Below are 26011 nucleotides of genomic sequence, written 5' to 3'. Positions count from 1 at the left end.
ATTGGATAACCCCTGGAAAACAGCACAGGGACTGTGATACACAATTAAACCACACCTATATTTGGAAGGCAGGCAAAACGTCAAACCTGTGCCTGTGCCTTCCAATGGTTTCTGTGAGCAGTCAACACTCCCCACTCCGTTCACTGGATACACACACCAACAGGTGGATCAATAGCATTGGTATCTTGACTTTTTAAAATTAATTTGTGGGACATGAGCTTTGCTGGTTGGCCAGCACTCATTGCCCATCCGAGTTGCCCTTGAGAAGGTGGTGGTGAGCTGCCCACAATGGCATTAGGGAGGGAATTCCAGGATTTTGACCCAGCGACTGCGAAAGAAAGGCAATAATACTTCAAGTGATGTTCCCATGTACCTGCTGCCCTTGTCCTTCTAGATGGAAGTGGTCATGTGTTTGGAAGGTGACTGCATCTGTTAAAGGGGAAGGACATTGTGCCTGCTGGTGATGCTGAGATCATTCTAAATATTGTGCTGTGAAGGAATCAATAATGGCTAGCAGCTGGAGAGAGCATGGACAAAGGTTTTCAGATGCTGCGCTGGAGCTCTTGGTGGAAGATATTCTGTACTTTCCAGACACGTGCTCAGAAAGCACTGACAAAAAGGAGAAGAGGTCAATGCCAGGAATCTAGTCCCAGGGACCGGGATGCAGTGAAGGAAAATGTTTAATGATCTCTCACAAGTTATCAAGTACACCTTCAAATGCCATGCGCACTAATTCTACAGCAGAGGACGTTATATAGACCAGGCTACAGATGAAGGCTGATGGGTGTGCACAGACAAATGCACATGGTGCACCAGTAAACCTACAGGAAAATCTGTGTTAATGGAGAAGTCATGATGTGGAGATGCCGGCGTTGGACTGGGGTAAACACAGTAAGAAGTTTAACAACACCAGGTGTTTAACCTGGTGTTGTTAAACTTCTTACTTAATGGAGAAGTCCAGCACTAACTTGACAGGGCATTTCACAGAGCTTGGAGCTCTCGCATTTCAACATGGAATGAGTGGGCACCACACACTGTGCACCTAACAATATGCTGTGTCTTATGGCCAATATCTTGCCTTTCATCACAGCACGAGCTACATCCACTGCAACACTGCTCCAGAGAGTTAGTGTAAGTTGAGACTGCTCCAGAGAGTTAGTGTAAGTTGAGACTGCTCCAGAGAGTTAGTGTAAGTTGAGACTGCTCCAGAGAGTTAGTGTAAGTTGAGACTGCTGCCATGCAATCTCAGCTTCCAGTCATGTAAGAAAGTTGAGTTTTGCACAAGCTTAATTGAGACTGTTAGCAAGTATGGAAAAGCACCAAATGCATGTAGAATTGCAGCAATAGCTGAAGGGGCTGTATTTTTTTTTAAAAATCACTTACTCCTGAATGTGGCAGCCTTAGTTTTTTCTGTTTTTTGGTTCATGTCTGGGCCAGCATTTATTGCTCATCCCTGAGGGCATTTACGAGTCAACCACATTGCTGTGGGTCTGGAGCCACATGTAGGCCAGACCAGGTAAGGACAGCAGATTTCCTTCCCTAAAGGACATTAGTGACCCAGATGGATTTTTATGACAATCGACTCATGGTCATTATTGGACTTTTTAATTCCAGATTTTTAAAAAAAATTCAAATTTCACCATGGTGGGATTTGAACCCAGGGGTCCAGAACATTACCATGCGTCTTTGGATTACTAGTCCAGTGACAATGTCATTACACCACTGACTCCCCTTGTGTGTTTAATGGGATCCAGTGTGTTTAATGGTATTTAATGGTTAGTACCTAAACTTGTGTCCTTACACGAATAAGCTCCTTGATTACACTAACGTTCCTGTGCTTCCTGAACAGTCTGTTATTGCTGTCTAAAAATAATGAAGCTTCTCATGTCATTTCCAATTTAAATCGTTTGTCACTTTTTGCAGCAGGATCATTTCTGTCAACAGTTTTCCAGGAACACTGGCTGGAAACTTCCCCTCCTGCCCACTGTGGGAATCATAGCAGACAAGCTGGCACCCCATTTAAAGGTCCATTGACCCCAGGCGGGAATATCCAGTCTTCGGGTATGTGTGGCTGGAAATCCCACCCCATAAATCTCATAATTCCATAACTGACTTACACGTGTTTATTTTTCTTGCAGGCACCAGAGTGTTCAAACATTGCACAAGAAATGTTGACGCAACATGTAAATGTTGTACAGATGGAGAATATACTGAACAACCGAATAGCTTCGAAAAATGTCTCTCATGTAAAGTTTGTGATCACGGTAAATATCACAATCGCACTGTCGTGGAGGCTGACTCGTTAAAGCTGCAGATCAGCAAAGTTCTGGGAGTCGAGGACTATGGGGAACAGGCTGGAAAGTGGAGTTGAGGTCATGAGATCTTATCGTGGGGCTGTGTGACCTACTCTTGATGAGTTTGCTTATGTTGTAATCAGTTTTGGAGATTGAGGGTGGGATTTTACCTGTTCACTCCGCCCATCAGTGGGCGGAGCAAGCCAGTAAAATTGTGCGAGAGCCGAGAAACTCAGCTTCCTCCTGCTGTGGTATTGAAGGCTCTGCACAAGGCTCCTTACTGGATCGCGCCAGATTTCTCCGCTCTCGTGATCCGACCAGAACCAGATTTCCAGCGAGGTCAGCCTCTTGCCCATTTCCGGCGAGAGGCTGAATAGATTTAAATTTATTAAAATGTTGATTTGCATGTTAACGAGCTCACTTCTCTTTATGGCCTCACCAGGAGAGGTTCTCTCCGGTGAGGAAAACACGGTTCCCCATGAACAGGGAACAGTCATGTTGCCCTCGCTGGTAGAATTGAGGCCCCCCCCCCCCGGTGAGGCCAAGGGTAAATGGGATGCCCCTTGGGCAGTGCCAGAGGGTGAGGCCTATGGGGGCTGGGCCTGAAGGTGGGGTTATGGGGGCAAGGCCTAAAAGGGGCGGTGCTCATGTTTGGCTGCTGGCCCCCATGATTGGGGGGGTGCTGGCTCCAACTGCGAGGCCTGATAGCGTGCTCGGGCCTCTGCTGTTGCTATTGTGCATGTACAGACATATGCAATAGCTCCCTCTGCTGCTGACTGGTGAATTAAGCCCCTGCCACTGCCTATAGTAGCGAGAAATGGCCTACCCCATTTTTTTCATGCACTGTGCACAAGGTTGGGTGTAAAAACTGGCCCAAAAAACGGATCTGCAACTCTCCCATTTTCATGCTAGCTGGGCACTCAGGCCAGAATTTTAAGAGAAATTCTGAGTGTTTTCTCAGGAACATGATGAAATGTATCCTAGGATTTCTCTGGGCCTGATGAAATGTATCCTAGGATTCTTTGGGAGGCGAGGGATGAGATTGCAGAGCCTTTGGCTTTGATCTTTGGGTCCTCGCTGTCCACGGGGATGGTGCCAGAGGACTGGAGAGTGGCAAATGTTGTTCCTCTGTTTAAGAAAGAGAATAGAAATGACCCTGGTAATTATAGACCGGTTAGTCTGACTTCGGTGGTTGGTAAATTGATGGAAAAGGTCCTTAGGGATGGGATTTACGACCATTTAGAAAGATGCGGATTAATCCGGGATAGTCAGCACGGATTTGTGAAGGGCAAATCGTGCCTCACAAATTTGATAGAATTTTTTGAGGAGGTAACTAGGTGTGTTGATGAAGGTAGGGCGGTTGATGTCATATACATGGATTTTAGTAAGGCGTTTGATAAGGTCCCCCATGGTCGGCTTATGATGAAAGTAAGGAGGTGTGGGATAGAGGGAAAGTTGGCCGATTGGATAGGTAACTGGCTATCTGATCGAAGACAGAGGGTGGTGGTGGATGGAAAATTTTCGGACTGGAGGCAGGTTGCTAGCGGAGTGCCGCAGGGATCGGTGCTTGGTCCTCTGCTCTTTGTGATTTTTATTAATGACTTAGAGGAGGGGGCTGAAGGGTGGATCAGTAAATTTGCTGATGACACCAAGATTGGTGGAGTAGTGGATGAGGTGGAGGGGTGTTGTAGGCTGCAAAGAGACATAGATAGGATGCAAAGCTGGGCTGAAAAATGGCAAATGGAGTTTAACCCTGATAAATATGAGGTGATTCATTTTGGTAGGACTAATTTAAATGTGGATTACAGGGTCAAAGGTAGGGTTCTGAAGACTGTGGAGGAACAGAGAGATCTTGGGGTCCATATCCACAGATCTCTAAAGGTTGCCACTCAAGTGGATAGAGCTGTGAAGAAGGCATATAGTGTGTTAGCTTTTATTAACAGGGGGTTGGAGTTTAAGAGCCGTGGGGTTATGCTGCAACTGTACAGGACCTTGGTGAGACCGCATTTGGAATATTGCGTGCAGTTCTGGTCACCTCACTATAAGAAGGATGTGGAAGTGCTGGAAAGAGTGCAGAGGAGATTTACCATGATGCTGCCTGGTTTGGAGTGTCGGTCTTATGAGGAAAGGTTGAGGGAGCTGGGGCTGTTCTCTCTGGAGCGGAGGAGATTGAGGGGAGACTTAATAGAGGTTTATAAAATGATGAAGGGGCTAGATCGAGTGAACGTTCAAAGACTATTTCCTCGGGTGGATGGAGCTATTACAAGGGGGCATAACTATAGGGTTCATGGTGGGAGATATAGGAAGGATATCAGAGGTAGGTTCTTCACGCAGAGAGTGGTTGGGGTGTGGAATGGACTGCCTGCAGTGATAGTGGAGTCAGACACTTTAGGAACATTTAAGCGGTTATTGGATAGGCACATGGAGCACACCAGGATGGTAGGGAGTGGGATAGCTTGATCTTGGTTTCAGATGAAGGTCGGCACAACATCGTGGGCCGAAGGGCCTGTTCTGTGCTGTAATGTTCTATGTTCTATGAACAGTAATGAAGCAGTTGTTTTAACTGTTGGTCAGAATCTATGCTTGCCCCACCCACCTGAATCCGGTGGGTGGGGGGGATGTAGAATTGCATGGATGGAATTTCACTCACCCTGACCAAGACACGATTTTACGGTGGGGGAGACGGGGCCTCGGACAGGGAGCCAGCCCATGCCTCTATGCCTTTGCCTCCACAGGGTCAATTTATAGGCTGACAAGTGTCTGATAACTGAGGGTGCAATGCTGAAAACATTCTCACACGCTATCTTGGACAGGAGGTGGGGGAAGTGCCTCGGTTGGAATGTCAAAGAACAAAGAAAATTACAGCACAGGAACAGGCCCTTCGGCCCTCCAAGCCTGCACCGACCATGCTGCCCAACTTAACTAAAACCCCCTACCCTTCCGGGGACCATATCCCTCTATTCCCATCCTATTCATGTACTTGTCAAGACGTCCCTTAAAAGTCACTACCGTATCCGCTTCCACTACCTTCCCTGGCAACGGGTTCCAGGCATCCACTACTCTGTAAAAAATCTGCCTCCTTTAAACCTTGCCCCTCGCACCTTTAAACCTACGCCCCCTAGTAATTGACTCTTCCACCCTGGGGAAAAAGCTTCTGAGTATCCACTCTGTCCATGCCTCTCATAATCTTAGAAACATAGAAAAACTACAGCACAAAACAAGCCCTTCGGCCCCACAAGTTGTGCCGAACATATCCCTACCTTTTAGGTCTAGCTATAACCCTCCATCCTATTAAGTCCCATGTACTCATCCAGGAGTCTCTTGAAAGACCCCATTGAGTTTGCCTCCACCACCACTGACGGCAGCCGATTCCACTCGCCCACCACCCTCTGTGTGAAAAACTTCCCCCTAACATTTCCCCTGTACCTACACCCCAGCACCGTAAACCTGTGTCCTCTCGTAGCAGCCATTTCCACCCTGGGAAAAAGCCTCTGAGAGTCCACCCGATCTATGTCTCAACATCTTGTATACCTCTATTAGGTCTCCTCTCATCCTACGTCTCTCCAAGGAGAAAAGACCGAGCTCCCTCAGCCTATCCTGGCATGCCACTCAATCCAGGCAACATCCTTGTAATTCTCCTCTTCACCCTTTCAATCTTTTCCACATCCTTCCTGTAATGAGGCGACCAGAACTGAGCACAGTACTCCAAGTGGGGTCTGACGAGGGTCTTATATAGCTGTATCATTATCCCCGGACTCCTAAACTCAATCCCTCGACTGATAAAGGCCAGCACACCATACGCCTTCTTAACCACCTCCTCCACCTGCGGGGCCGATTTTAGAGTCCTATGGACCCGGACCCCAAGGTCCTTCTGATCCTCTACCGTACTAAGAGTCTTTCCCTTTATATTGCACTCCTTCATCCCATTTGACCTGCCAAAATGGACCACTACGCATTTATCTGGGTTGAAGTCCATCTGCCACTTCTCCGTCCAGTCTTGCATCCTATCTATGTCCCTCTGTAACTTCTGACATCCCTCCAGACTATCCACAACCCCACCAACCTTTGTGTCATCGGCAAACTTACCAACCCATCCCTCCACTTCATCATCCAGGTCATTTATGAAAATGACAAACAGCAAGGATCCCAGAACAGATCCCTGGGGCACACCACTGGTGACCGACCTCCATTTAGAAAAATACCCATCTATACCCACTCTCTGCCTCCTTTGGGCAAGCCAGTTCTGGACCCACAGGGCAGCAGTCCCTTGGATCCCATGCCCTTTCTCTTTTTCTAGAAGCCTTGCATGGGGGACCTTATCGAACGCCTTGCTAATATCCATATCAACCACATCTACTGCTTTCCCTTCGTCAATGTAGACTTCTATCAGGTCTCCCCTCAACCTCCATCACTCCAGTGAGAACAAACCATGTTTCTCCAATCTCTCCTCATAGCTAATGCCCTCCATACCAGGCAACATCCTGGTAAATCTTTTCTGTACCCTCTCCAAAGCCTCCACATCCTTCTGGTAGTGTGGCGACCAGAATTGAACACTATGTTCCAGGTGCGGCCTAACTAAGGTTCTATAAAGCTGCAACATGACTTGCCAATTTTTAAACTCAATGCCCCAGCCGATGAAGACAAGCATGCCGTATGCCTTCTTGACTACCTTCTCCACCTGCATTGCCACTTTCAGTGACCTGTGTACCTGTACACCCAGATCTCTTTGCCTATCAATACTCCTAAGTGTTCTGCCATTTACTGTATATTTCCTATCTGTATTAGACCTTCCAAAATGCATTACCTCACATTTGTCCGGATTAAACTCCATCTGCCATCTCTCCGCCCAAGTTTCCAACTGATCTATATCCTGCTGTATCCTCTGATGGTCCTCATCGCGATCCGCAAATCCACCAACCTTTGTGTCGTGCAACTTCACCTTCTGCACCAGTCTGCCATGAGGGACCTTGTCGAAGGCCTTACTGACGTCCATGTGGACAACGTCCACTGCCCTATCCTCAATCATCTTCAGTCCTTTCAGATTGGGGACATCCTCCCCTCAGGAACCAGAGATCTCCCGACCGTCCCAACCCCTCCCAGTGCATCTGCTATCCTCTCCTTCCCGGCAACCCTGGTACGTTAGTTGAAGTGCGGTCCTGGGACTTAGTCATGATGTGGAGATGCCGGCGTTGGACTGGGGTAAGCACAGTAAGAAGTCTCACAACACCAGGTTAAAGTCCAACAGGTTTATTTGGTAGCAAATACCATAAGCTTTCGGAGCACAGCTCCTTCGTCAGATGGGGTGGATATCTGTTCTCCAACAGTGCACAGACACAGAAATCAAGTTACAGAATACTAATTAGAATGCAAATCTCTACAGCCAGCCAGGTCTTAAAGGTACAGATAATGTGGGTGGAGGGAGCATTCAACACAGGTTAAAGAGATGTGTATTGTCTCCAGACAGAACAGCTAGTGAGATTCTACAAGCCCAGGAGGCAAGCTGTGGGGGTTACTGATAATGTGACATAAATCCAACATCCCGGTTCAGGCCGTCCTCATGTGTGCGGAACTTGGCTATCAGTTTCTGCTCAGCGACTGCGCTGTCGTGTGTCATGAAGGCCGCCTTGGAGAACGCTTACCTGAAGATCCAAGGCTGAATGCCCGTGACTGCTGAAGTGCTCCCCCACAGGAAGAGAACAGTTTTGCCTGGTGATTGTCGAGCGGTGTTCATTCATTCGTTGTCGTAGCGTCTGCATGGTTTCCCCAATGTACCATGCCTCGGGTAGACAACGTTGGCCGAGTTGCAAGAGTAGGTACCGTGTACCTGGTAGATGGTGTTCTCACGTGAGATGATGGCATCCGTGTCGATGATCCGGCACGTCTTGCAGAGGTTGCTGTGGCAGGGTTGTGTGGTGTCGTGGTCACTGTTCTCCTGAAGGCTGGGTAGCTTGCTGCGGACAATTGCTGCTCGGATGAGGAGGATCGCAACAGACACCTCCAGACGCTGAAAGATGCCCTCATAAGAACAGGATATGGCGCTCGACTCATCGATCAACAGTTCCGACGCGCCACAGCGAAAAACCGCACCGACCTCCTCAGAAGACAAACACGGGATACAGTGGACAGAGTACCCTTCGTCGTCCAGTACTTCCCCGGAGCGGAGAAGCTGCGGCATCTCCTCCGGAGCCTTCAACATGTCATTGATGAAGACGAACATCTCGCCAAGGCCATCCCCACACCCCCACTTCTTGCCTTCAAACAACCATGCAACCTCAAACAGACCATTGTCCGCAGTAAACTACCCAGCCTTCAGGAGAACAGTGATCACGACACCACACAACCCTGCCACAGCAACCTCTGCAAGACGTGCCGGATCATCGACACGGATGCCATCATCTCACGTGAGAACACCATCTACCAGGTACACGGTACCTACTCTTGCAACTCGGCCAACGTTGTCTACCTGATACGCTGCAGGAAAGGATGTCCCGAGGCATGGTACATTGGGGAAACCATGCAGACGCTACGACAACGGATGAATGAACACCGCTCAACAATCACCAGGCAAAACTGTTCTCTTCCTGTGGGGGAGCACTTCAGCAGTCACGGGCATTCAGCCTTGGATCTTCAGGTAAGCGTTCTCCAAGGCGGCCTTCACGACACATGACAGCGCAGAGTCGCTGAGCAGAAACTGATAGCCAAGTTCCGCACACATGAGGACGGCCTAAACCGGGATGTTGGATTTATGTCACATTATCAGTAACCCCCACAGCTTGCCTCCTGGGCTTGTAGAATCTCACGAGCTGTTCTGTCTGGAGACAATACACATCTCTTTAACCTGGGTTGAATGCTCCCTCCACCCACATTATCTGTATCTTTAAGACCTGGCTGGCTGTAGAGATTTGCATTCTAATTAGTATTCTGTAACTTGATTTCTGTGTCTGTGCACTGTTGGAGAACAGATATCCACCCCATCTGACGAAGGAGCTGTGCTCCGAAAGCTTATGGTATTTGCTACCAAATAAACCTGTTGGACTTTAACCTGGTGTTGTGAGACTTCTTACTGTACTTAGTCTTAGGCATGGCGCTGCATACCTCTTCTGGACATTGAGGAGCTGGGGCCAAGTGCGGACAAACGTTCCACCTGTTGCCAGTTAGAACTCAATTGAGCATGGAATGGCAGCGTACCTGTTGGGATTGGCAGGAATGCATTCCCTGCCGGCTCTCTGGATGACGGGCGTTGAGCGCTCGCCATTGTGAAAATTCAGGCCGTTATGCTTTAGCAAAACATCGTTGTTCAGGGTCTTCCTCATCTGTGTTTGCTCTCACTACTCTTGAACACATGGGGTGGGGGGGGAAGCTGATTTGTATAGTGCTGCTCTGAGTGGTCCTACACAAATTACCTTCATTCCGAAGGGGTAAACAGTGCCAAAAACCTCTGCTTGCACAACCTAACAGTGCTGTCTACCCCTGGACAATCAACATCAGTCTGCTGATTGACAGTGAGCAAATCTGATTTATTATTGTCACGTATTAACATACAGTAAAAAGTATTGTTGTGCACTATACAGACAAAGCATACCGTTCATAGAGAAGGAAACAAGAGAGTGCAGAATGTAGTGTTAGAGTCAGAGCTAGGGTGTAGAGAAAGATCAACTTAATGCAAGGTAGGTCCATTCAAACGTCTCTTGGCAGCAGGGAAGAAGCTATTCTTGAGTCGGTTGGTATGTGACCTCAGACTTTTGTATCCTTTTTACGAAGGAAGAAAGTGGAAGAGAGAATGTCCGGGGTGCGTGGGGTCCTTAATTATGCTGGCTGCTTTGTCAAAGCCGCGGCAAGTGTAGACAGATTTAATGGATGGGAGGCTGGTTTGCGTGATGGATTGGGCTACATTCACAACCTTTTGTAGTTCCTTGCGGTCTTGGGCAGAGCAGGAGCCATACAAAGCTGTGATACAACCAGAAAGAATGCTTTCTATGGTGCATCTGTAAAGGTTGGTGAGAGTCGTAGCTGACATGCCAAATTTCCTTAGTCTTCTGAGAAAGTAGAGGCGTTGGTGGGTTTTCTTAACTATAGTGTTGGCATGGGGGGGACCAGGACAGGTTGCTGGTGATCTGGACACCTAAAAACTTGAAGCTCTCGACTCTTTCTACTTCGTCCCCATTGATGTAGACAGGGGCATGTTCTCCTTTACGCTTCCTGAAGTCGATGACAATCTCCTTCGTTTTGTTGACATTGAGGGAGAGATTATTGTTGCCACATCAGTTCACCAGATTCTCTATCTCATTCCTGTCCTCCATCTTGTCATTGTTTGAGATCCGACCCATTACTGTGGTGTCATCAGCAAACTTGAAAATTGAATCGAAGGGGAATTTGACCACACAGTCATAGGTGTATAAGGAGTATAGTAGGGGGCTGAGAACACAGCTTTGTGGGGCACCGGTGTTGAGGATGATCGTTGAGGATGATCATGGAGGAGGTGTTGTTGCCTATCCTTACTGATTGTGGTCTGTGAGTTAGGGAGTTCAGGATCCAGTCACAGAGGGAGGAACCGAGGCCCAGGCCACGGAGTTTGGAGATGAGTTTTGTGGGAATAATAGTGTTGAAGGCTGAGTGTAGTCAATAAATAGGAGTCTGACATAGGTGTCTTTGTTATCTCGGTGTTCCAGGGCTGAGAGCAGGGCCAGGGAGATGGCGTCTGCTGTGGACCTGTTGCGCCAGTAGGCAAACTGTAGTGGATCCAGGTGGTCCGGGAGGCTGGAATTGATTCGTGCCACGACTAACCTTTCGAAGCACTTCATAATGAAGTAACTATCAGCCGATGTCAGAGCCACCGGCTGATAGTCATTAAGGCACGCTGCTTGGGTACAGGGATGATGGTCGTCTTCTTGAAGCAGATAGGGACTTCAGATTGTTGTAAAGAGAGGTTGAAGATGTTTGTGAATATCCCTGCCAGCTGGTCCGTGCAGGATCTGAGTGCATGTCCGGTTACCCCGTCCGGGCCCGTCGCTTTCAGTGAGTTGACCTTCGAGAAAGCTGCTCTGACATCTGCAATGGTGACCCCCAGGTACAGGTTCATACAGGGCTTCCAGGGTGGAGGGCATGCTCTCGGTGACCTCTTGCTCAAAACAAGTCATCAGGGAGGGGTGCGTTGGAGCCGGTGATTTTACATGCCTTCATCTTGTAGCCTGTTATGTCTTGCAGACCTTGCCACAGTCGGCGGGGGACTGTGTGGCTAGCCTGGGACTCTAGCTTGGTCTGGTACTGTCTTTTGGCATCTTTGATGGATCTCCTTAGATCGTATCTGGCTTTCTTGTATAGGTCAGTGTCGCCTGCCTTGAACACCTCAGACCTAGACTTCAGCAAGCAGTGCCTCAATTGGAATGTCCTTTCAGACTGGGGACATCCTCCCCTGAGGAACCGGAGAGCTCCAACCCATCCCCGGTCTGCCCCAAATCTTAAATCGCCCCAGTAACCCTGGTACATTTAATTTGTATTCCTTGAGCTTAGTGTTTGAGGGTTGAACTAATTAAACTCTAACATTTTAAAGGGATTGAATCGAGAAGATACAGAGAAACTGAGATGGGGGTAATCTTAAGATTATTGCTAAAAAATAGACTCTTTGTTGAAGCTTTTTGTCTTGTACTCATCACAACAATCTGCAAGAACACCACATGTAAAGGGAAGAACAATTTTTACTATGAGAAGAGAATGCTGAATGATTGGCAGGTAGATTCTGATTGGCAGCGGTGTTGCCATGGAGGATGAACCAGTAAATGATGACTGACAGTTATTAATTTTAAGATGAGAACCTGTCCATTTAAGAATTAAATTGGGAAGCAGTTTTTCATGTAAAGTACAGTGGAACTTTGGAACTGCTTCCCCAAAGATCTCTGGATTCTGGGTCATTTGAAATGAGGTAGAATTTTGGTACGAGTGATTGGTGAAAGAACACACACAAAGCAGAGGAAAACGTTAAAAATATAAACTGAGAAATGGTCACCTCTTCTTCATGGAATTGGACAATTGGCTCCACCGGGTTAATCACCCAAAAATCAATCCTCTAGATTATAATAATAAAGTTCCTCTATTTCATTGCCTAGCTCGTAAGGAGGTATAAAGTGAAATGGTTCATACTGATTCCACTTGTAGCTTATTCATGTTTTCTGTTTATAGAGTTGGGGCTTCAAGTTCAATATGCATGTACCTATACAGATAATACAATCTGTGGACCGAGAGAAGGATATTTCTGCATTGATAGATACTGTCACATGGGCAGAAAGCACAAAACATGTCCTCCAGGTGAAGGAGTTAAAGAAAAAGGTATGGTTTGAATTTCCTTATATTTCATCATTAAATCCTGCCTTGTGGTGGAAGATATGTGTTTGACTTTCCTCCACTATACACTTCAGAATTAGGCGGTACAATAACAGCAGAGGATGGACAATTAGGCATGTAGGCAGGTTGCTAAACACTTGATCCTAAAATGCCATTTAGCCCTCAACTGGTCTATCAAATTAATTATGGGCAGTGCTCAGGAAACAAACCAAAATTGATATAATTATGAGGGAATTTGCTCCCAGAGAAGCAAGCTGCATTGGGTCATAAGAACATAAGAAATAGGAGCAGGAGTAGGCCATCTAGCCCCTCAAGCCTGCCCCGCCATTCAACAAGATCATGGCTGATCTGAAGCGAATCAGTTCCACTTACCCGCCTGCTCCCCATATCCCTTAATTCCCTTATCGATCAGAAATCTATCTACCCGTGATTTAAACATATTTAACAAGGTAGCCTCCACCACTTCAATGGGCAGAGAATTCCAGAGATTCACTACCCTCTGAGAGAAGAAGTTCCCTCTCAACTTTGTTCTGAACCGGCCCCCACTTATTTTGAGGCTGTGCCCTCTAGTTCTGGTTTCCCTTCTAAGTGGAAAGAATCTCACAGTACTCCAGTTGCGGCCTCACCAGTGCCTTGTACAGTTGCAGCAAGACCTCCCTGCTTTTATATTCTATCCCCCTCGCGATAAAGGCCAACATTCCATTCGCCTTCTTGATCACCTGCTACACCTGCAGACTGAGTTTTTGCGATTCTTCTCCATTTAAATAATATTCCAATTTACTATTATTTCTTCCAAAATGGATAACCTCACATTTGCCAACGTTATATTCCATCTGCCAGATCCTCGCCCACTCGCTCAGCCTATCCAAATCTCTCTGCAGTCACCCGATTGGCTCCTGTGGTTTGTCAGATTTACCCCAATGGGGATCATGGACAAATCTGTGTCTGTCTTTGAGCTGAAACGTTTGGGCGCTGCCGACATCAGGAATAGGTACAGATTGGGCTGAAAAATGATGTAGCTGGCTGGCTGCCCAACTCCTTTCTTTAGTGACCCATTTGGGTTCAGCAGCCTGGAAGATCACTCACTCCACAAGGCCAACAGGCAATTAAAGTCATTAAGAGCCTTGTTAAAGGTCGGAAACCGAGGCTGACTGGGAGTTTCCAGTTGGTCTGCAGTTTCGGGTCACAAAGGGGCAAGTCACCTGTCTGGAGGCAGGCACACAGCAGTAGCCCAGGCAAACCTACAGGCTCTGTCTGTCTACCTCGGTTGGGCTTACAGCCACAAATCACCCTATAAAGGGATTCCACACCCTTTCCTCTCGGTGATAGCTTTGTATGTTTTAAAACTTTTTTTAATTGGCTGAGAGAGCACCTTGTTATTGAAGTGACCTTGAAATTACTCGGCTTGCACTGCAACCAGAAACACCTCCTGAAGCTGGAAGGCCTCAGGTAATCCAGCTTTGAGAGACTATTAACTGCTGTTAATTGGATAAGAAACCAGTCCAAATGTTAATTAAGAGGGTCTACGGTCAACATTCCAGGTCAGTGATTATTGCCCCTCCACGGGTGGGTTTGAGATCCAGAAATAGTCCCCGTTCCTGTTTTGCATCCCCAAAGTGTAAATCAGTCCTTTAGGCCTCTCTCTTTTCAGATGCAACAAAATGTTTTTCATCTATAATTAGGCCATATTGATTTAGGCTCCCATTGCTTACCTACCTTTACCGGTCAAAACTCAATTCTGTCCAAAGCTTGAGTTTCCCACATTCCTGTCCACACTATTATCATCCCATCGTCTCCAATCACTAATATACATTCCTGCTCTGTTACACAATATATCCAAATTAAAATCACTGGCCTTATCTGGCACGGTAGCACAGTGGTTAGCAATGCTGCTTCACAGCGCCAGGGACCTGGTTTCGATTCCTAGCTTGGGTCACTGTCTGTGTGGAGTTTGCATGCTCTCCCCGTGTCTGCGTGGGTTTCCTCCGGGTGCTCCGGTTTCCTCCCACATTTTGAAAGACGTGCTGGTTAGGTGCATTGAATTGGTGCCGGACTGTGGCGACTAGGGGAATTTCACACTAACTTCATTGCAGTGTTAATATAAACCTTACTTGTGACTAATAAATAAATCATAGAAATCATAGAAACCCTACAGTACACAAAGAGGCCATTCAGCCCATCAAGTCTGCACCGACCACAATCCCACACAGGCCCTACCCCCATATCCCTACATATTTACCCACTAATCCCTCTAACCTACGCATCTCAGGACACTAAGAGGCAATTTTAGCATAGCCAATCAACCTAACCCGCACATCTTTGGACTTTTAACTTTAAAATCTTTGAAATTTTAACTTTAAATCTCTCTATGTATTTTCACATTCCTGTCACTGCAAATACCTCAAGCCACAGATTTATTTTGTGAACCTGACAATCCTCTGACCCCAGCCTTCTGCACAACCCTCAGTCCCTCGCTATTCCTCACCATTGGTGGCAGAGTTTTGATAGCCTCATTCCTACTATCTGGATCTTGTAGTATAAAGGGTCGATGTGGGACTGGAAACAGTACTGTCCACATAGTGATTAAGAGAACACATGACCTGTACAGTCAAAATTTGAATTCTTTACACTAATGTACGGACTATACGGCACAAACTGAATGAGCCTCAGGGACAGATTCAAATCAGTAACTATAATGTTGTAACCATTACTAGGACATGGATACAGAATGGTCAAGACTGGGAACTAAACATATCAGGTTATACAGAAGGGATAGAGCAAACTGCAGAGGGTGTAGCAATTCTGATCAATAACAGAATCACTTCTATGGTGAGGGAGGATATAATTAGGGGAAAGCATGCAGTAGAAACCCTAAGGGTGAAACTGAGGAACCATAAAGAAGTGGGGGTGTGGGGATGGCCTTGGCGAGATGTTCGTCTTCATCAAACATCCACACCCCCACTTCTTGCCTTCAAACGACCGCACAACCTCAAACACACCATTGTTCGCAGCAAACTACCCAGCCTTCATGAGAACAGTGACCACGACATCACACAACCCTGCCACAGCAACCTCTGCAAGACGTGCCGGATCTTCGACACGGATGCCATCATCTCACGTGAGAACACCATCCACCAGGTACACGGTACATACTCTTGCAACTCGGCCAACGTTGTCTACCTGATACACTGCAGGAAAGGATGTCCCGAGGCATGGTACATTGGGGAAACCATGCAGACGCTACGACAACGGATGAATGAACACTGCTTGACAATCACCAGGCAAGACTGTTCTCTTCCTGTCGGGGAACACTTCAGCGGTCACGGGCATTCGGCCTCTGATCTTCGGGTAAGCGTTCTCCAAGGTGGCCTTCACGACACACGACAACGCAGAGTCGCTGAGCAGAAACTGATAACCAAGTTCCGCACACATGAGGACGGCCTCAACCGGGATCTTGGGTTCATGTCACACTATCTGTAATCCCCACAACTTGCCTGGACTTACAAAATCTCACTAGCTGTCCTGTCTGGAGACAATACACATCTCTTTAACCTGTACTTAATGCTCTCTCCACTCACATTGTCTGTACCTTTGAGACTTGATTAGCTAAAGACTCGTATTCCAATCATTATTCTGGAAATTGAGTTCGTGTCTCTGTATGCCCTGTTTGTGAGCAGATCTCCCACTCCACCTGACGAAGGAGCAGCGCTCCGAAAGCTAGTGGCGTTTGCTCCCAATTAAACCCGTTGGACTTTAACCTGGTGTTGTTAGACTTCTTATTGTGTTTATCCCAGTCCAACGCTGGCATCTCCGCATCATCACTTAAAAACAGCCATGGACTTTGAAGGGTGTAAGGGACAGCATAAAATTAAAAAGCTTATGAAAATGCAAAGAATAATACAATCTCTCAGAATGGGACACATACAAAGACCAACAAAGGGCCACAAAGCGGCTTATAAGAGTGACAAAAAAAGGATTATGAAAGGAAACTTGCAGAGACTTTATAGTTATATAAAGGGAAAGTGACTGGTTAAAAACTCTATTGGCCCACTGAAGACTGGGGGTGGGAATGTTGTCAATGAACTTGGGAAATTGCAGACTTGCTGAACGAGTATTTTGCTTCAGTATTCACAATAGAAAGGGAGGATAGCTTGCCGGAAGTCCCACAGAAAAAATAGAGGATCAGGAACAGGGTCTAAATAGAATTAGCTTAAGTGAATCATCAATAATGGGGAAACTAATGGAACTGAAGAGTAATTCCCAGGGCACGATGGTTTCCGTCCATGCATGTTAAAGGAGGGAGAAGAACACATTGTCAGTGCCCTAACTAATCTTTCAAAGATCCCTAGATTCAGGAATCATACCCCTGGACTGGAAATTGGATCATGTCACTCTGCTCTTAAAGAATGGTGACAGAGGAAACCAGGGAATTACAGACCAGTTTGCCTAACGTCTGTGGTGGGGAAATTGTTGGCATCTTTATTCAAGGATTGCATAACTGATCATCTCGAAATTACAGTTAATCGGGGAGAGTCAGCATGGATTCATGACGAGTAGGTCATGCCTGACAAACCTCATAGAATTCTTTGAAGAGGTGATAAAGATGGTGGACAGAAGCAAGTCAATGGATGTTGTTTATATGGACTTCCAGAAAGCTTTTGATAAAGCCCCGCACAAGAGATTGTTAGCTATGGTGGAAGCCCATGGAATTGTAGGTAGATTGCTGACGTGAATAGGAAATTGATTGAGCAACACGAAATGGAGTTGTAGTAATGGGTAAATACTCAAATTGGGGGGATGTGACTAGTGGTGTCCCGCAGGGACTGTCTTGGGGCCTCAATTATTTACAATATTCATTAACGACATAGATAATGGCATAAAAAGTAAAATATCCAAATTTGCAGGTGACACAAAACTGGGCAGCATTGTAGGTAGTGTTGTGGACAACATTAAACTGCAACAGGATATTGATTGGGTGAATGGGCCAAGCTGTGGCAAATGGATTTTAATATACATAAGTGTAACGTTATCCATTTCAGATCAAAAAAGGATATATCAGGATATTTTTTAGAAGGCACTAAGTTAAATTTAGTGGATGTCCAACAATATTTGGGGGTTCAGGTGCATAGCTCCTTAAAATGCCACAAACATGTGCAGAAAATAGTCAAGAAGGCCAACGGAATGCTAGCCTTCATATCTAAAGGGCTGGAGTATAGGGAAGCAGATGTTATCAAAAGAGAAAAGGCTGGAAAATTTCAGCAGGTTTGGCAGCATCTGTAAGGAGAGAAAAGAGCTGACGTTTCGAGTCCAGATGATCCTTTGTCAAAGCTTTGTTCCAGCATCCGCAGTAACTTGCTTTTATTTTTTGAAGCAGATGTTGTGCTGCAGTTGTACAAAACCTTAGTTAGACCTCACTTAGAGTATTGTGAGCAGGTATGGGCACCACACCTTAGGAAGGATGTTTTGGCCTTGGAAGGAGTTCAACACAGGTTTACAAGAATGGTGCCTGGACTCCAGGGGTCAGGTAACGAGGAGAAATTAGACAAATTAAGCCTTTACGTGGCCACAGATCAGCCATGATCTTATTGAATGGCAGAGCAGGTGGAGGGGCTGAATGGCCAACTCCTGTTTCTATATTCCTACATAGAGTATAATGTCATGTTGGGACAGAGCTGTGTGTAGATGCAAGCATGGAGACAGCACCCAGCTTTTACCCTTTTACTGTATACATGTATATAGTTACCAGTAGTTAATATTTACTGTTGCACTACCTAAGAGTATGATATCTTATTGTGACCTACCAAACTACTGAACATCTTGTAACATGGTGGTGGCAAATGGAACAATACAAAACCTCACAAAGATTGCAGAAGAACATTAAAATCCTGGAAAACCAATGAAGTATTCTGACCTGAAGAAAAGGTCAAAAAGTGAAGAAGCAGAAGGAAATCGTCGGAGAAAAGCTCCAAAGAGAAGCTGAAGACAGAAATAAGGCTCTTCACTGCAGCCAAAGACTCCATGGAATCCTGTGGAAGTCCAGCTTCAAAACCCAGGCAGTGAAGAATCAGCAGACCTCGCATGGATGAGCTAAAGATTCAAAAATCCCTGGACTAAGCAAGTACTGAAAAAGTTCAGACACTACAGTGGTCAGAAATTACTACTTAAATCGCAGTGTGATACCCGAGTCTACGCCCAAACACATGACGGCTCCAAAACCCAGCAAAAGCTGGGATGAGACAATTCAACAACCTGAAAACATAACGCTAAAGCCATGAGAACTCTTACCAATGGGTCCAGGCATCCATTGTTGAAAAAATCTAAACATTGAGATCATGAGCAGCATTACTGTGGGAGCCTAACACTACCAGCAAGTGTGGGAAAACCCTTCCTGCAGAAACGCTGCATCAGCTTGGATTTTCTGAAATCTCTTCAAGCTAAATCTGAATGTAAAAATATTTAACCATTGATCAGAAATTCACCCTTCTCAATCAATTTTGACTTATCCAAGGCCCAGATCAATCACAGAATTGGGAATCTAGAGAGATTCGTTAGTTACAGGATTCAGATCTGGATAACAAGACAGAAGGTGGCACGGTAGCACAGTGGTTAACACTGCTGCTTCACAGCTCCAGGGACCTGGGTTCGATTCCCGGCCTGGGTCACTGTCTGTGTGGAGTTTGCACATTCTCCTCGTGTCTGCATGGGTTTCCTCCGGGTGCTCCGGTTTCCTCCCACAGTCCAAAGATGTGCGGGTTAGGTTGGTTGGCCATGCTAAAAATTGCCTTAGTGTCCTGAGATGCTTAGGTTAGAGGGATTAGTGGGTAAATATGTGGGGGTAGGGCCTGGGTGGGATTGTGGTCGATGCAGACTCGATGGGCCGAATGGCCTCTTTCTGTACTGTATGATTCCTATTAAAAAAAAGCTAAAGATAACATACTATCAGTAGGCCTGATAGCTGATGGTATATAGCTAGACAAGGGATAAACAAATTATCTACAAAATTCAGTGAAGTTTTAAATTGGTGTGACATTTGTTTAACCTCCAAAATAACAAAATCCTTGAAAAGGCAAATTTATTAAACGTGTCTGGCAGCCAGGAGAACCTGTGGACTTCTTTGTTAATGAGCTATACAGAATGGCCAAAGGCTATGATTACAGTGCCCTAAAATCTGAGCTCATCACAGATAGAATTGATGTAGTTGCGGACAATGACGTGCTTCAAGTGAAGGAAGATCTAACCTTTTGAGAGAGCCACTCAGATTGACAGGCAATCTGACAGTCCAAAGATGTGTGGGTTAGGTTGATTGGCCATGCTAAAAAATTGCCTCTTAGAGTCCTGAGATGCGTAGGTTGGAGGGATTAGTGGGTAAATATGTAGGGATATGGGGGTAGGGCCTGGGTGTGATTGTGGTCGGTGCAGGCTTGATGGGCCGAATGGCCTCTTTCTGCACTGTCGGATTCTATGATTCTATGATCTGAAATCCATTTACAGCACAGATCCATATTAAGAGAAGAAAATACTGTGGTACAAAGTAAACTCCACAGTCCAGCTCATGAAACAGCACAGCAACAGAGGCAGTCCAGGCAAAGGGAAGTAATATCCTCACTGACCAGTTAAGTGGCCATGTCAGCAATGTGGAGCAAAGCCTCCCACAGCTGTGATCAACGTCTGATGATTTCAGTCCAATGCTTTCATTGTAACTGAAAAATACATTTGTGAAAAATAGGGACAGCCCAGAGGAATCCAACTTCCGGTTTTCGGCAATTTTCTGAAACCATTGAAGTATGGTGACAAACAAATCTTCCAGCTGGTGTGTGTCATCAATAATCAGTCTTTTTCTCTCCTGAGCAGTGATGTTTGTGTTGCCCTAAATCTCCTCAAAACAGCAGAAGATTTTTTTTTATTAGTGTCACAAGGAGGCTTACATTAACACTGCAATGATGTTACTTTGAAAATCCCCTAGTCACCACACTCCGACGCCTGTTCAGGTACACTGAGGGAGAATTTAGCAAGGACAATGCACCTAACCAGCAAGTCTTTCGGACTGTGGGAAGAAATCAGAGCACCCAGAGGAAACCCACGCAGACACGGGGAGAACGTGCAAACTCCACACAAACAGTGACCCAAGCTGTGAATCGAACCCGGAGCCCTAGTGCTGTGAGGCAGCAGTGCTAACCATTGTGCCACCATGCCGCCTGTATTGCCAAGAGAACCACATATAAATTATACAGAATTGCAAGTTCCCAAGAACTCACAGAAGAAAGGTCCTCCTGGCTGGGACTGTAGCTCTGAATTGACTTCTCTCTTTGTCGAGCCAGTTTATCCACGTCCTGTACAGATGCCAGAAGCCCCTCATTGGTCAGACCAACCAACCACTCACATGGTTACCATGACGCCTCAAGCGGATGGTCATCTAGAAAGGAACCAGTAACCAGAAGAGCCTCAACCTCCTGCTGAAAGACAAACCCAGAGACCACAAAAGAGATGCTGTAATCCCCAGTCAGCATGACGATGGCAGAGACCATGCTAGAAAAGAGTAGCAGCCATCCATTGGTCACAGCATAGCACATGGCCAAACAAAGAGGTGAGCTTAATACTAACATGCTCACAACAGGAAGGACCCTCTTCTGCCCCCACCTTTGCTATGGCGAACTGCATGAAGGAGGAAAAGGGAGAACACTATAGAGATGGGCTGAGAGTTCCTTCGCCCTGTGGAAAATGGGATAAACCAGCTATCTTCCGTCACTACAGTTAGGGAATTGGTAAAGAACGATTCAATGCCAAAGAACAGAAAAAAGATAATGAAGATATCCAGATGGCAGAATAACTTCCAACTCAACAAAGTTTACCTGCAGCAATAGAGCCTACCACACTGATTGGGATTGTAACAGCAAGCAGAGATGAATCAATGTTGTAGACGATGGTACAGAATTTCTAACAGAAGCAGCGTAGATAGGGTCAGGTTCCAACTTAGGCCAGAACTCCCTTTCTGTGATGTTGCTAGTTCAGTGATAAACTGCAAACTGAGACTTTGCAGTTCAGCAAGGCAATATTACTGGTTCCACATGCCAGAGGTGTTTGTCACATGACTTCCAACGCTCCAGATTGTTTTTGGCGAAGAATGTGCATCCCTCACCTGGGTCCTTGAGATTGTTGAATGTCTCAATCATCAGGAATTGAAAGGAAGGTTGGAGGTCCCTTTGTATGGATAGATGAGTAGATGCTGGTTGACCAGTCTAGGTTATAGGCTGATGGCCTTTGAATCACTCTCTGAAATTTGTCTGTGCAACCCTTCAGGGATAACGATGTGCAAATTTCCCCCATACTGCCAGGTAGCTTCAGTTGTTCAGGGTCACAGGCATGCGCCAAAGTCTTGCTGCAATTCGCACTGGCGGGATCTTATGGTCCCACCAATGGCGCACCCCTGGGAGCAACACGTTGTCTCCACAGCTGCGAAACACACTGCAGAGAGGGAGAAAAATCCCACCCAACAATTTTGGGTCTTTTTCTGGTTTGAAATAGCAGTTAGCAATGAGCTTATCTCTGTATATTTTGTTTTTTAAAAAAAAATACAGGGTGAGGTCTTGGTCCCTCACACCTATTTTAAATCTGGGCAGTTTTAGTGAAAAACCCATTAAATTGTTGAGTAAACTGGAGTACATTAAACAATAACAGGAAGCATGGTCCAGATTTTTAGGTCCCAACAGCAGGAGACACACATCAGGGGAGCCTCTAATGATGGTCCCACTGGGCCGCGCTCTCAAGCCGCAGGGACCAGTAATGGGTAAATTTGAACAAATTACACAGATTTGAAGTGCCTTGTATTAGAGCTGGTGATCACAAGCACAGAACTGCATTTCAAACTGCCCTTAATACAAGTTCAGTTCCAATGATCTGGTGTTGATTTTGATACATTTATTTTTCAGGTACACAGTTCGAAGATACTGTGTGTGAGGGGTGCCCTGAAGGAACGTATTCGAACAATGATTCATCAACTCACACATGTGAGAAATGGACTGTGTGAGTACATCGAAAAGAATCCAGAATGTTTATACTTGCAACATCAGTGTGCGGCTGGTTGTAATTTTTAAAATTCATTCATGAGATATTGGCGCCACTGGCTAGTGGGGAATTTGAACGTAACAGTATGTGGTTGTTTATTTATTAGTGGCACAAGTAGGCTTACATTAACACTGCAATGAAGTTAATGTGAAAATCCCGGGGATCGAACCCAGATCCCTGGCACTGTGAGGCAGCAGTGCTAACCACTGTGCCACCCCTGCCCCGTTGCTGAGGAACGCTGTCATTTTGTGCCGGTTGGGTCAGGTGTTGGGTTGTTAAAGAAGCAAAAGGTGCAGCATATTTGGAATGAAACAAGAACCCAACAGTGCCTGCATTTAACCAGTGCTACCTCAGAGGCAAACGCAATACCCCGGAGGGACAGTTAGGGCAGTGCTTTAGTAACATTAAAAACCAATTGTCTGAAGATTTATCTCTGCATTCTGACTTTATCTGCCAGCAACCTGGTTTCCAGGGCTGTGAGAAGCTCGACAGAATGAACCAGGTGAGAGCACAACAGGACTAACGGAACCCTGAAAATGAAAAATTGACCCAGGAAAGGTGTTTATTTCCCAAAGTGAAAGGATTTTGCTTACAGGAATTGTTCTGTGCTTCTTGTGGGTAACCAATAAACTATACCAACAAATTGAGGGATAAATTCAAAAGGCAGAATAAACTAAATTAAAGGGATACAATGGCTGGGATTCTTGCAAAACAAAAGTGCCCAATGGTTGGGAAAATGGGAGAATTTCCTGCCCCTGTTTTGGGTATACTTAGTTTAATGAATCTCCAGCACTCTGTAATGCACAGAGTGCCACGGAGAGATTCACGCCAAAACGTGGGATGGCAGGGCCTCATCCCACTGGAGAGGCCAGCAGCATAGTGCTCAGCGGGTCACTGCGCATGCACCAATCTGTCAGTGGGGAGATCGGCACTTGTGCACTGGCCACCTCCCGATCACCCCCTCCCTTCCCCACTGATCCCATCGCAGAGTGCGCAGTGGGCTCCTCTTCCCTGCCCATGGAACTGCCTGGTGCTCCTTGGCACCGGCTTGATGGTAATGGTAGGGTGGCGGATGTGCTGGGTCGTGCGGTTATAGATTGTGATTGAATTCAATTCTGCTGCTGCTGATGGCCCACAGCACCTCCATAGATAACCACATTTGAGCTGTTGGATCTGTTCTAAGTCTGTCTCAATAAGCACGACGGCAGTTCCACACAGTAGAGGGTGTCCTCAATGCGAAGACAATACTTGGTCTCCACACGCACTATATGGTGGTTACTGCTACCGATACTGTCATCGACAGGTGCATCTGTGACAGCCAGACTGGTGAATGTGTGGCCAAGTCAGTATTTCCCTCTAGATGGTTTCCTTATTCCCCCTGCTGCTGGCTTCAGCAGAAATGTCCTTCAGGACCTGGCCAGCTCAGTCATTGGTGCTTCTGGAATCAGTAGAGCCACTTCTGGTGATGGACATTGAAGTCCCCCACCCAAGAACATTTCGTGTCCTTGTCACCCTCATTGCTGCTTCCAGGCAATGTTCAACATGGAGGAGGACTGATGCACCGGTTGGTGCAGTAGGTGGCAATCAGCAGGAGGTTTCCTTGTCCAGGTTTGACCTGATGAACCTGTTCATAGTAAATTACAATTTACTACCCTCAGTCATCTTTCCTCCTATGTTAATGGTTAATAACTGTTACAGAAGTGTCTGACAGACTCCTTTCGTGTTCACCTGATATCACGAGTAGGCATTTCTAGATTTTTAACTAATCTAGTCTTTTCTCTAAAATTTTCCTTTTTCTAGATTTTTAAAATTTTAGAGAAAAGACCAGTTAGTGTTTCAGTTCGATCCTTCGGCAGAGCTCAGTTCTGAGGTTTTACTTCAATAAAACTCTTTTAATTCTGTTACAAGAATTGTGTGTCACTGGCTAGGCCAGCATTTATTGCCTTTTAGCCACTGCACTCTTTCTGATTTATGAACACCCACAGTGCTATTAGGAAGGGAGTCCCAGAATTTTGATTCTGTGTCAGTGCAGGAACAGCAATATCGTTCCAATCAGGCTGGAGTGTGTCATGAAATAACAGACCTCATTATAGTCTTTGGAAGAGGGGTTTGGGAGTTATTCAAGGTGCCCTGGCCAATAGTTATTTTGGTCAAATCAAATGGATCAGCCTTCAATCGTTTCCTGCAATGGTAATAGCAAATTGAATTCAGACTCAACTGGGCTTGGAATAAGATTTCAATAAGAGATTAATTGTAACAAATTAGTTATAATTATATAAACAACTATAGTAGATATTTGTGTTGATTTAATATTTTCGACATTTTCCGCAGTTGTGAGGAAATCAAACAAAAGCAGGTCACACTCGGAACTGCTAGAACTGACACGGTGTGTGAAGAAGAAAAGAGTAGGACCGTCGTTATAATTGCAGCTGTTATCGTGCCCGTGTTGTTGATCATAGCTGGTCCAGTGCTTTTATATCTTTGCAAGAAAAAGGGGAAGCAATCAAAATCTATAGGTGAGTAATTCATTTGAGTTACTGTGTGCATCTTCCTGTGCGAGGATGATTTTCCAAATTCTTTCAGTTAGATTACAAATAATTTTCCTTCTTTTACAAAAAAGTTGCCAGAGACCCAGATGACCATAGGCTGCTCTCTCTACTGAGTGATTTTAACCTGAGGATCACCACACCTCAGGCAAGGGGCAAGGTTGAGAAGGTGGAGCCTTCATGAATAACCTCAGCCGGTATGAGAATTAAACCCACACTGTTGGCGTTGCTGTGTATCGCTAACCAGCCGTCCAGCCAACTGAGCCAAACCAATCCCCTTTTTCAACACTGTAAACTGGAATCAAACCTGCGTGGAAATTTGGCAGCAGGAGGTCACAGCAGAGAAATCCTGGGATTGGTATCTGACAATTAGTGGGAAGGGGGTTTGGAGAGGCTCATTCAGGATGGGGAAAAGTGCAGATGGGAATTGATGGTACCACAGCGGTTGGGTACACTTCAGAAAGTCTGGGCAGTGGTTTTTGGGGGTAATGGGGACATTCCTGATCCTCCTGGTCCACAAGGAGTCCGAGCTCAGATTTTCTCGTTGATACTTTGCTGCCAGCAGTGTAGGTATCCTCCTGACTGCTTCTTTATTACTTGGCAGCTTTATGACATCTTTGGGCTGAGACTTTGGGCTACCAGTAAATTAAATCCAATCTGCGCGGAGTTGAGAGCCTTGGTTACCTTCAAATTTGGCAAAGGCAAGATAGTGGCAGGCAGGTGCCATGCAACCTCGGACTGTTAAGTCACCTCAGCGTAATTTTAACCATT

At 46.0% G+C, this 26011-nt stretch overlaps 1 protein-coding gene across 2 annotated transcripts in view; it reads left to right on the top strand.

Moving 5' to 3' along the window:
- LOC144489314 (tumor necrosis factor receptor superfamily member 5-like) overlaps positions 1–26011 on the top strand; it is a 47191-nt gene that overhangs the window by 5941 nt on the left and 15239 nt on the right. For both annotated transcript variants that reach the window (XR_013496964.1, XM_078207198.1), the window contains exons 4-7: positions 2139–2264; positions 12471–12617; positions 22559–22652; positions 25026–25210. Coding sequence is in view for 1 of the 2 variants with exons in the window: in XM_078207198.1 (XP_078063324.1) it covers positions 2139–2264; positions 12471–12617; positions 22559–22652; positions 25026–25210 (552 nt within the window). In the remaining variant the exon portion in view is untranslated. The remainder of the gene's footprint in view (positions 1–2138; positions 2265–12470; positions 12618–22558; positions 22653–25025; positions 25211–26011) is intronic.

The sequence above is a fragment of the Mustelus asterias genome, unplaced genomic scaffold, assembly GCF_964213995.1.
Source record: "Mustelus asterias unplaced genomic scaffold, sMusAst1.hap1.1 HAP1_SCAFFOLD_2127, whole genome shotgun sequence".
NCBI classification, from domain to species: domain Eukaryota; kingdom Metazoa; phylum Chordata; class Chondrichthyes; order Carcharhiniformes; family Triakidae; genus Mustelus; species Mustelus asterias.
The sequence above is the reverse complement of the archived record's forward strand: the minus strand, read 5'-3'. Positions and strand labels throughout refer to the sequence as shown.